Here is a 12,591-nt window from a genome sequence, read left to right on the forward strand (position 1 = left end):
CTGAAAGAGTGGTTAAACATTGGAACAGGCTGCCCAGGGAAGTGGTGGAGTCCCCATCCCTGGAGGTATTTAAAAGACGAGTAGATGAGGCACTTAGGGACATGGTTTAGTGGGTGGTGGTGTTGGGTCGACGGTTGGACTCGATGATCTTAGAGGTCTTTTCCAACCTCAATGATTCTATGATTCTATGCAGCAGCTCAAGGTATGGGCTGAAGGGTCTTTCCACAAAGTTGAAAGCTCATCCGAGTGTCTCTACTTCAGCCACGCTTGCTGCTGCAAAGGAGTCAGACCTCATTGGATAGTTACCAGCAAGGGCTTCTGCCTCCAAAATTCATGCAAGCTTCACGCAAATCTGCACAGATTTGCTTGAAACTCCAATTAAAAAATTTAGTTCCTTCTTGGAATTGTCGGTGGATATTCACAGCTTCAGGCACTTTGAAATATTAGCAGTTCAGGAGTCAAATACATGTAAACAAATACAGGGATTACACAGTACTCATCTCTTTCCCGGTGAAAAGACTGAAAATAGATTCGTCAAGTTCCACAGAAAAATGCAATGGATGCTTTAGTTAACAGAAAGATGATTAAATCTCAGTATCTCTCGTCTCCCCCTCAGATCAGTCAGACCTGCTGAATAACTTTGGGAAATAAACAGTACATGATATTCCATATCTCAATTTCCACTCTCTAAAGTAGGATGATGTATTCATAAGTGCTGCAGATATAAAATCCATTAAAAAGGAGAATGCAAACAGACGCAGACAGCTACTTCAATATTCTGCTACAGGTAAAATGTTCAAAATTACTGACACTTTCTACAAATACACTGCAGCAGTTACCACTTGCTCTGACGAGAAACCTTCCCAACAACAGACTGACAAAAAACAGATCTAGAAGGAGCAGGAGCAAAGTTAGGACCATACATTTTCAGTTTCCAACGGTGTTTCGCTCAAGCACAAGGATCTTTGTATTTAGCTTCACGTTACAAAATGCAACAGTGGGAATTATGCTGATGATTAAATTAATACCCGCAGCTCTAAGCTATTCTTTGCCAATCATGCATCATAATCTAAACAACTGGATTACAACAACTGGATAAACAAACATCTATACCAGCATGTGAAATAAAAAACAGCATTTGACTGGATTATGTAGCACTGACTCTACAGAAAAATAAATTATTTCAAGGAAATAACCGTGTGCCTCTTTTTAATTTAAAAATCTCAACAAGCAGAACATGTAACAAGAACTAAAGACAGATTTATTTCATCATAAAAGCATCTGCCACTATTGTGCCAACCTGCTTGCTATGAAGAGTACAAGTATACAGAGAAAGGTGTCAGTGGAGTGCAAAACAGCAATTATCAGAGCTTGAAAATATATTGTGCCAATTCTAAGCACCGCTTGAAGGAATATAGCAAGAGCAGCAGCTTCACTTGTATTTACAACATGCAAATCACAAATATACAAGCTGTATTCCTATGAACAGTCCTTAGAAAAGTAGCTTTAGTGCAGCAGAAGTAGCTATGATACATTAGTCAAGCAGATAATGATTGTAAAGTAAATCTTTCTTTTTTCGTGCTAAAAAACTGGAAGCTCTTTAGTCTAGCAAAAGGTTAACTCCAGGGAATAATCTTTGAAATAGTTTCTATCAAAGGCTTTACTAACATCTGTTGTTTAACAATCAGTTGGTACAGAAAGCATGGAAAGAATGATTTGTAATCAGCAGATTTTTTCCAAGTTTGATTACATTCAATATGTAACTAACAGAAAAAGTTCTCCTCTATTCAAGTCCTTCCTTTGCAGTGCTATAACTATTTCTGTAGTTATTTTATGTTTTTCATACAAGCCAGTGTTTTAAGGGATACCGAATTTGTTGGGCAAAGCAGGCACTAGGCAGAGCAATTTTGCTTACAAGCCTAATAAAATGTTGTTCCACAAAGGCAGGTTTGTAGTGCTTCTGCCACACAGCGTTCAGAGGAGGAACAGAGCCAGTATTTCCTCCGTTTACCTTCATCCTTATTTAAAAACATACAGAACGAAGAAATTGTACAGATTTAAGTAGTTTGGGGGTTATTTAAAAATATTTTAAGCCAGGAATTTTTATCTTGCGCAGTGAAGGCAACGGCTTTAAAGGGGGCAATCTTTTTGGCACAGACCGGGTGATGCTGTAGATACTGCTGGCCAGGAAGAGTGACAACGTCTAGTGCCTTTAGCACAGCGTTGTTCAGGCATGCGCTCAGCAAACAGATGAGGAGGAAGAAGGGAAAAAAAACCCCCAACAAACCCTTATACTCTTCTTGAGCATTCCCACTCACCATCTCTTATGGAATTGCATTGATTTTTAGGAACGCTGGGAAATTGGTCAGTACGATAACCAGACGCTAATGTCTCAGATGACACGTACCCGGCGGCGTTTCCACAGGAACGGGTAAATGCTAAACCTGGTGGTAACTGCGGGGACGGGATGGGCAAACCTGGCATGTCTTCACGGAAAGTGAAGCACAGAGCCACAGCACAGCTTGCCAGCATTGATTTTCAAACCAGGAGTTCTGCTAAATAATCCCCAAATTCCGTCTCTCGACTTCACTTCAGGAGATATCTCAAAGCACTACACTCGGGTCCTTTGAGAAGACTGGTTGAATGTAAAGCTGATAGCAGTTACCAGTATCATTTCACTCACAGAGATTACACTTCGAAGCCAACTCTAATTAAAACGCTTACATTTCAGGGACGTAAAAAACAACAAGCATTTTGATCAACCAAAACATAATCGGTGTAAATCAACTTTTCTCTTGGTGCTTTAACTTTTCCCATTGTATTCTGTAACATTTCCTCACTAGGTCATATCTGACTCAGCTTACAAACCACTCAAGCCTGCTCACTGGATTGGATGTCAGTGGAGATAAAATACACTTCTGTATTTCCATGAAATTAGAGAAAACAAGGAAGGGCTTATTCCCTGTCCTACAACATTCATTTCTCAAGCAAGAGCAACAAATTCTGCATGTTTTGAATTACATGTGATTTTTTAATGCGTTTATATTACGGAGTGGACCCCACAATGTAGATAGAGCAAAGTATCCAGTGCACAGGACTAGAGCCTAAGATCATGCTGCTAATATGCACCTTCAACAGAACATCTCAGGATTGTTTATATCTAGCTGATAGAAAATACATAATTCATTCCTGTCCATAGCAACAGGGGAAAGAGCCTTATCTTTAACGCTGAGATTCAGATCTTCCTTTGCTTTTGAAGACAAGTCTTAAGTGGCACCACCGCACTCCAGACATAAATTAATCGTCTGTTATGCAGGGAGATCTTCACATTTCCTACTACAACCATATGAAATCACACATTTCCAAGAATGAATCTCCTGAAAGCACTGGACAAGTCTGGGAGCAAATCACCAGCTGGTACCAACTGACGTAGCTACAGTAGCATCAAGATAATTGCACTGCTTTATGCTAGCTGAGGATCTTCCTTATAATTTAATGTATGTCAACATGGATCAATATAACTGGTGTTGCCACTGTGCATAATTAATAACCGAGTAGCTGCATAGTCTTGATTTTCTGTTATGGAGAGAGGGGCTAAAGGGAAGGCTGGAAGCGTACACGGAAAATAAATCCTTCAAAAGTTGTTAAATGCAAAGATACCACCTCTGGCTCAGGAAGTCTCTGAGCCTAAAACTGTTGGAGTGTGAAAGAACCCCTGAAGAAGCGTTACTAAATGCTTGGCCTATTCTTATACTCATCTCTAATCATTGGCTTTAAGCTACTGGTGGAAAAGGGACATTAGACTATATGAAAGTCTTTTGAATACATGTATTTAAAGGAATCCTATAGTAATGAAGCCCCATTATGCTTCCATTCAAAAGAAGAAAATTCTGAGGCTTTTTATTAAAAAAAATTAAAATGAAGTGTTACTCCTTTCCTTAAGAATTTCATGTTACCAGCTACTTTACCATGTGCTAAAACGTTACTTTGACATAGGCTGTCCAAGAACAGTATTTTTTCTTACCATATACATAGGAAACTCCGACAAGCTCGAAGATGGCAATGATGACAAGAGAATAAGAAGCTGCATAAGTGTCCACAAGCTGTAACATATACATTCCACCCTAAAGAAAAAAAAAGGAGAAAATAGCCATTACTTGTGGCATATAGCTGGTGTCTCTCTTCATATGTGTCACATATGGCGCTATAAGGTAGGCAAAATGGACGGGAGCAGGACCCAGGGCTCTGTATCCCAAATCAGCATCCAAACATTGACTGGACACAGGCTCACGCTGCACTATAGTTTCTTCCTTACGGCTGAATAAATATCAAACCCAACAAGAAAAAAAAGCAGAGGGTACACCTGAGTCTGGTAGCTAACACACCTTGGGAAGACCTTTCAGACCTTCCACCAGCAGTGTCTCTAACCACTTAATACTACATCAAAAGCGAAATCACCACTGAAACCAGGAATACTGTGATAGTGAGCTCAGTTCATCTCTTTGGAAAGGATATAATGCCCTATCTTCAGGGCAAAGGTTAAGCAGTATAATTCAAGGGAAGGAAGGACTGAATCTATCCTAGGCTTTGGAACAGCAAAGTTGGGCTGGTAGGTGATGAGGTCAGGGGAAAGAAAGAAAAAGGAGGGAAAAGGATGAATAGTAAGATAGATTTTGTGCACCTCCTCTTGAAATTGCTGAGAGTTTATAATGCTGGAGGACTCAGTGGACAAAAGACACTGAAGACTATCAATGGTAGGTGAGAATTATTTCATTATTAACTCCACCATTTGCTAAGACTGTCAGTATATATCTATTCCGGGAGGGAAGGCACCCAAAACTGGTGTGCACGTTTATAGGACATACAAACTTTTTTCTTTTTTAAATGAATACATAAGTTACATGACTACTTTGGAGATGTTTGGCTAGGGATAAATTTTTAGATGTCCGATTCTCAGAAAGATTTGAACAGCAAAGTCTTTTAAATATATCTCAGTCAGCGCATCCATAAAAAAAAATAATAAATAAGGCTTTCAGACACACCCGGGGTCTTTGCGCATGCGGCAGAATTCAGCTTAATCTTTTGCAACTTGCGCAGGAGGAGAACGGCCACCAGAGGGGGAGTGGGGACAGACTGATGCTCAAAGACAGTATTATTACCTGAGTGATCATAGGAAATCCCATGATGAAAAAGGAGATGCAGCACCCAAGAGTGAACAGTGCCTTGTGCGTACGTAAGTATTTGGGGAACTCATCCGAAACGGAGGTCACTATAGTCTCGATAGTGGCAAACTGAAAGGCAAAATAAAAGGATTCATTTTAGTGCACACAATGTACACAAAGTGGTCCAACTGGATATAAAGGAATACGAGAGAGAGTATTTCAAGTCCTAGGTGTTAAATGCTCAGATGTCAATGCCAAAGCTTCACCCAAATGATTTCAGCATCGATGGCCTTACTTCATTCCTCTTTTTGGAAAGCGGTTCACTGACCACATGGAAAATAGCGATTAATCTCATGGTCCTCCAAACGAATAAATAGGAAAAGCAAGAGGAAAAGAATGGGAAACAAAAGCAGTTTACCATAGTGTCCAATCCAAGTGTCAGAAGCATCAAAAAGAATATTATAGCCCAGAACGGAGAGAGGGGAAGCCTAGTTAAGGCTTCTGGGTAAACCACAAAAGCAATTCCAGGACCTAGAAATGAGAAAAAATAAAGGCTGTGATATTTTGCATCGTGTTAACATTGTTGACTGGATGGAAAAGAGCGAGATGTGAAGAGTCGTGTTTCAAAGTCTAATACAATATTACTTTGCTTGATAAAAGTAAAAAAGATCCGATTCAGTCTCTCCTCTTTACAGAAAGGTTTAACCATTGCAGAATTTAGCCTCACGTGATTAATTTCTATTTTGGCTCTAAGTTTCAAAACACTCACGCACTCCTACTTTCCAAGCTGCACAATAAACATTTAACCAGTATACTAATATACTGATCCAAATATGAAAAATAAAGAGAAATTTTGTACTGCAGCCATGTTTCTTTCCTGCTCTGTGATCAAATTCCTACCGCTGTTCCTGCCAATTAGCAACCCAGCCTTAGATCAACATAGCGATCATCTACACCTCAGTACCACAAGGATGAAGGGAAAAGAAAATATTCTTCTTTAACTCATCAGCACACAGTCAGATGAGAAGGAGAGAATGTAACAGATGCACAGAGCTGATACCAGGCACAAGGTAATACGTGAATCTAAAAAAATCCACAAGAAATTCTGAAATAATGCGCAGCAGAAAAAATAAGGAGATGGGGTCTTTTAAAGGCTTAACCAGGAATTTTCCTTTCTCTGTTGCTTTGATATCTTGGGCTATAATTTTTATTGACTGTAAAGAAAACAATACTTTTACAAGTATGCTTAGATTTGCCTGGGAGAAAAGGCTGCAGGAACGTGGTGGTAGCATTACAGTAGGGGGCACTTCTTCTCTATTTATCCCAGCTGAAGGAGCGCCCACTTCAAATGCTCTGAAGGATGTTTCCTGTCAGGCGAGATACAAATAAAAGCCAAGTTGTACTGATGCCGTGACCCCAAGAAGGGGCTCCAAACTCGCTCTGTCCTGGCCATTTCTAATCTAGATTATTGCATCCCATTTCCTACAGTTCCCCACGCTGTTTCTGCTCAAGAGAGAACTGTTGCTTTCTCATGTACTAAGAAAAACACAGTTTTAGCAGCATGTGAAATATTCTCCACGGGCAACTTGTGAAGTGTTTGGAGTTCCTTCTGAACAAAAGACAAACACAAGAGTTAACAACACAGTACAAAAGAACCACCACCACTGTACATGGCTCAGTAAGTGTTGCTGCCTTTAAAATGTGCTGCAGAAAACTGGCTTTTTGCAATAGGAAGGCGCATGTAGGACTACTATGTATTCGTGAACACGTTCTTTCATCTCTTGATTAGAGATTTCCTCTTGACTATTAGAGGTAAGGGCTCTGTTTGCACTAGCTTCCTGCATGTAGAAGTTTAATTAAGTCTCGGAATAATGAGTTCCCATTAATCACACTTTTAGGAAAAGTTTAATTATAGAACATGAAACTGCACATCTCTCCATCTCGGCCCCTCATAACGCTTCAAGGTATCGCATGCCTGGTAGCGTCCAACCACAGGTAAACAGTCACAGGGAGGCTGGCTCCCATCCTCTCCATCTTCGGAGACTTAGGTGGGTATGAACTCTTTCTAAACGTCTATTAAACCAGGAAAACTCCAAAGGTTTTATATGTGTTGAAATGAAAAAAGTCAAATGACCTTGATCTTTCATTTTAAATTACTAAAATTTTTCAGCTGCAGTATGTTCTTAATCAAACCATGAGAGTAGAACTAAAATAGATTGTCCTGTCTTTCCCTCAGTGAAAAACCTTATCTGTTCATCAGGTATATGAGTTTTTCCTGAAGGGAAGACTCTAAATGAGAAAAATACTATGTATTTCAGATTCATATTTTAGGAGGGGGGGAAAAAATCCCTTCTCATTTCCATTAAGAATTTCATTCAAGGTTTTAAAAACTTGAAGGGAGATCATAATAATTTTTGCTGTTTTCTCCTTCGCTGCAAAAAGAAATACAATGTTAGAATAAAAAAAAGGTAGGCAGGGACAAGGGCTGGCTCTTTTCCCCACTTGCTGAGCCTGCTTTTTAATTCTGTTAATTCAATGTGCTAACTCAGCCTGCAATTATCCCTGATCTTCACTCTCTTCCTACTGTCGTCTTCTCGTACGGGACTAAATTTTGTTTCCCCCTATCATGGAGAAAGTGAAGTCTCACCCTCGTGAAGTATTTTTAAATGGCCTAAAAGGACTCTTACAAACACACTGACAGCCCTACAATAAGATTGTCTCGTGACAGCTTTTTTCACATCCCCTGACACAGCTGCTGAAACAGCTGGGAACAGAGAGCTCCAGCCTGTGACTAGTTGCTCATTCAAAGACCACCAACAAGCACTCAACAGAAAAGGGTTTGCCATCCCCTGCGCTAAATATTATGCCATCTCCAGGGAGATGAACCAGCTGAACCAAGCGTTTCCTCCACCATCCCTAACAGCTACGTCTCTCGGTCCCCTCTCTGTCCAGCCCTTTGTAGCTTCCACTGCAGCTTCACTCAAGCACGGCTTCTTTGACTCTAACTCCTTATAAATAATTTTGGTGAGTACAGTGTGGTTTAGATTTTGGGGTTGGTTTTGCTTGTTTCTTTGTTTCAGGATGGAGGTAAAGTCTAAAATAAAAAGATTAATGGAAACATTACTCCTAAAACACCTGGCCTCAAATGGAGTTTTTCAAACATAATGGTCTAATCCGGCCAGAAAATGGGGATGAGAATGAAATTTTTCTGTTCCCACTTAGCTGACTGGCAGACCAAAAAGAAGAGACAAGCTGCTGAAGACTGAATTGATATTACATTAACTTGCAAGTGCATTATCCCCTACTACTTGACATGGACTAAGACATGGACCTGTTGGAGCGGGTCCAGAGGAGGGCCACAAAAGTGATCAGGGGTCTAGAGCACCTCTCCTATGAGGACAGGCTGAGAGAGTTGGGGTTGCTCAGCCTAGAGAAGAGAAGGCTCCAGGGACGCCTTATTGCAGCCTTTCAATTCTTAAAGGGGGCTTCTAAGAAAGATAGGGATGGACTTTTTAATAAGGCCTGTAGTGATAGGACAAGGGGGAATGGTTTTAAACTAAAAGAGAGTAGATTCAGACTAGATATAAGGAAGAAATGTTTTACACTGAGGGTGGTGAAGCACTGGCACAGGTTGCCCAGAGAGGTGGTGGATGCCCCATCCCTGGAAACATTCAAGGTCAGGTTGGACGGGGCTCTGAGCAACCTGATCTGGTTGAAGATGTCCCTGCTCATTGCAGGGGGTTTGGACTAGATGACCTCTAATGGTCCCTTCCAACCCAAACCATTCTATGATTCTACTTGCTATCAAGAAACAGTTTGCTGGCTGACCATCCGATGAAATTCTCCTCTCAGACCCTCCGGCTGAATCCGCAGGCCAGTTAGCAGCCCATCCCACCACGGGTCAACTGGTGCAAGCCCCAGACTAACTAACTCCCTGTGACTGAACTGCAGCTCACAAGCTTCCCCTCACCTCAACGTCTGGGCTGCCACGTGCCAACCAAGGGAGCTGCAGAAATTGAGTGTGACCCAGCACCTTTATTTACATCTCACTGAGGTCAGAAGTACTGCAAATTCTGTGGGATTATCCACATTTCAGTTTACAGATAAGGAATAAGCAAAAGAAAACTAAGAGCCTTTTCTTTTTCTTAACTGGCAGCAAGATCTTGTTCCCTCTTCTGTTGTTCTCCTCCTTTCACCTGTAGTAGCTTGTTTCTAATAAACTATTAGAAACATTAGTGTTCCGAGAAAAGGTATTTTTCAAGAAAAAATAAAGAATGTTTCATCTGCTTCACCGGCTCTTGTTCCTACAACTACAGGATTTCTGTGTCCCCAGCTCATGTTGTCTGTTTTCCATTTAGCTCCCACAACATTGTTAAATGCAGATTAACCTTCATACCTAATTTGTCCAGAATGACCATTGAATATTACCATACAGAAACTATGGAACGGTGTCTTGATTTCTATCCCCTATTGTCAACTCACTGCTACAATTTCTGAATCACGATGCTCAGTCAGTCAAGTACCTTAGGCTACATGTAGCACCTTGTGGCATTGAATTTATCCACACAACAAACCTGTCAGAAAAATGTTTAGTGTCTTCACATTAATGCAGACAGTGAGACACGTCACGTATAGAAGCTGTGAGTATGTGACATTCATTTTTTTAACTCTGCTGTCCTTCTCCCATTCAGAGCCTCCTCTTGCTCTGTGCTATCATGGGTTGCAGGGATAACGTTGGGAACCATCCCCAGGGCTCACGGAGAAGCTATTAATGACTTTCCTTCAGTGCTTGGAAATGACTGTGTCTGTGCTGAAAGCTAATACAATACACTTAACACTCTCGTGCTCACAGAAACAGCTATGGGGGGGGGAAATCGTAAACACGTATAAAAGCTATTACAAAGTTTTTAAAAATTTGTCTTCTTAACACAGTTCAAAATGATCTTAAAGATCTGGGGGCTGGCTGGCGTAGAGGCAAAGTGCTGCACATTTCACGGGAAATGTAGGACTAGACTAAGGTAACAATTATCCCTCTACAATCCCAACAGATTTTTGCAACCCCTTAAACTTTTCAGATCCTTACCCCAAAAGCTCTTCCCTTCCTGCCTCCCGCTACTTCATACCAAATCATACACGGCAGCACCAATTCTTCCGTCAGTCACACTGTTCTCACTCCCATTCAGCTCTACCAATTAAGACCTTTCAGATCGCCATTTCTAACCATCTCACTTCACTAACCGAGATCTTCTAATCCGTTCTTCAGAAATCTTTTACTTCCCCATAGAGGCAGCTCCTTGCCTCCCACAGTTCAGAAGCTCAATCCACCTCTCACACCATATTTCTCCCACCCCCCACATCATGAAGCCCACTGTCCTCTCATCCAAGATTCCCACCACCGGGGACACCTTTTACCTTGAAAAGGATTTGATGAACAGCAGCAGAGACAGATGAGAAGACCAGTCACCGCTTAGAGTATGTGAAGGAGACATCTCACCTTACCCCCCCATCAGTCATTGACATAAAGATTTGAAATGCATCTCAGTTTGCTTCCTCCTCTTACCAAACGAGTGATAGAGAGGCTCCAAGTAATATCTTCACTTCCCAGTGGCGTACCTTCTCCCGTACAGAAATGCCAACAAGTGGTTTACTAATCCACTCCAGTTTGGAGCCATTATTCCCACCTCCGATGTCAATGTCATCATTAATAATAGAGCTGAAGGTGCCACCAGGTGCCTGTCTAAGTAACGAAATGGCAGCGTACCCTACCTTGGTCTGCCACAGCTTCAATATTCACTTTGAGCTCATTTGCCATGAAGCCAATAACTGAGAAGATGACAAAGCCTGCAAATATACTTGTGGCACTGTTGGTACATGTGACTATCAATGTGTCCCTGAAAAGAAAAAACAAGAAGCCATGTCACCTTGTAGCAATACATGCAAGGGAAGGTTTTGTACACGTTCCAGGAGTCTCTCTCATGAGCACACACATCCTGTGGGAACGCTGATGAAGGTACGCTTTTACACTTATCAGGTACGTTTGATGCTGATCAAAGATGACAGAAGTCTTCACACCACCACCAGTAATCAGCTGTGCAAGTTTCCATCAGCCACGTGCCATATAGGAAGCCACAGGCCACGCAGGAGGATAAGCACTTCTGCTCTTGGCCGCTCCCGAGGAGGTAGCAATGACGGCATGATTTGTAACGCAGTGTTTTACTCTTTGCCTGGTGTGGATATCTGCTCACCATATTACATACGGACTAACCACCACCATCCAGGTAAGATGATTTTTGTCCTGTATCTTTCTTGTATTTATACACAAAATTTCAGAGTTAAGCTTTCTGTACCTTGCAGCACTCACTTAAACGCCTGCCCAGCCGCAGAGGATTCCCTGGTCCAATTTTCCGTTGGTGGCGGTTGTGTTAAGGGAATCTCAAGAAATCCATACCTGAATGTCATACTATACTGGGCGAGTACATGTGACTTGACAGGAAACCAGCCCTCATGGTCCCCATCCGTAATTATTACATTCTTGATAAGGTTTTTATTTTTTCTTCACAATAGGTATGTCCAGAAGACTTCGCCTTGAACTACTACAACTTAGGAACAAACAAGTCACTCACTTTAATTATTTTTTTTTTTTAAGTTGGCTAGAATTGCTTATTCCTACTGCTGTTTGTTTGTCAGGAACAGAACGAAATACAACCTGAAAAGCTGTCAAGAACCTCACTGAGCTGGCAAACTTCTGGAATCTCTAACAGAGCATCTCTTAACAGGAATGATTACGTTAATTCTTCAGGTCTGCAGAAAAAAAATGACAACCTTCTGTTTGGAATCATCATGTGTTAATCTTCTTCCAAAACTCAGATAAGTTTTAAGTAAAATGTTTTAGATATGCATTATGAAGTGAATTTATGTAAATTTACTGCAATTATAGATTATTTAATGATGTTTAAAATGAATATGTAACTGAAAACTACAATTTGATCTGCAATAGTAGAATGTAATGAATATAAAAATTGAAAGAGAAAATAGTCATGCTTCTTTTCAGTATTCAAGATGTGTTGTAAAATTAAAACGATTAGAAGTAACTAAGCTTTTATGAAGTGAATTTATGTAAATTTACTGCAATTATAGATTATTTAATGATGTTTAAAATGAATATGTAACTGAAAACTACAATTTTATCTGCAATATTAGAATGTAATGAATATAAAAATTGAAAGAGAAAATAGTCATGCTTCTTTTCAGTATTCAAGATGTGTTGTAAAATTAAAACGATTAGAAGTAACTAAGCTTTTCTAATTATTTCTGCTTCGGTCTCCCATATCCCTCTCTAACATAGGTAAAGCATCTATTTAGTATTAGACCTGTAAGTTTTTTATACTTCATTACCATGTATTTTATTCAAAATTTTCATTAACATTTT

At 40.5% G+C, this 12,591-nt stretch overlaps 1 protein-coding gene across 1 annotated transcript in view; it reads right to left on the bottom strand.

The window, feature by feature from the left end:
- Nucleotides 1-12,591, bottom strand: part of SLC6A5 (solute carrier family 6 member 5) — a 38,488-nt gene that overhangs the window by 8,476 nt on the left and 17,421 nt on the right. The window contains exons 10-13 of the mRNA XM_019471922.1: nt 10,929-11,053; nt 5,581-5,693; nt 5,160-5,291; nt 4,025-4,124 (exon numbers count right to left, since the gene is read on the bottom strand). Coding sequence (XP_019327467.1) covers nt 4,025-4,124; nt 5,160-5,291; nt 5,581-5,693; nt 10,929-11,053 — 470 coding nt within the window. The remainder of the gene's footprint in view (nt 1-4,024; nt 4,125-5,159; nt 5,292-5,580; nt 5,694-10,928; nt 11,054-12,591) is intronic.

Source organism: Aptenodytes forsteri, unplaced genomic scaffold, assembly GCF_000699145.1.
Source record: "Aptenodytes forsteri isolate BGI_AS27 unplaced genomic scaffold, ASM69914v1 Scaffold418, whole genome shotgun sequence".
Classification (NCBI taxonomy): Eukaryota; Metazoa; Chordata; class Aves; order Sphenisciformes; family Spheniscidae; genus Aptenodytes; species Aptenodytes forsteri.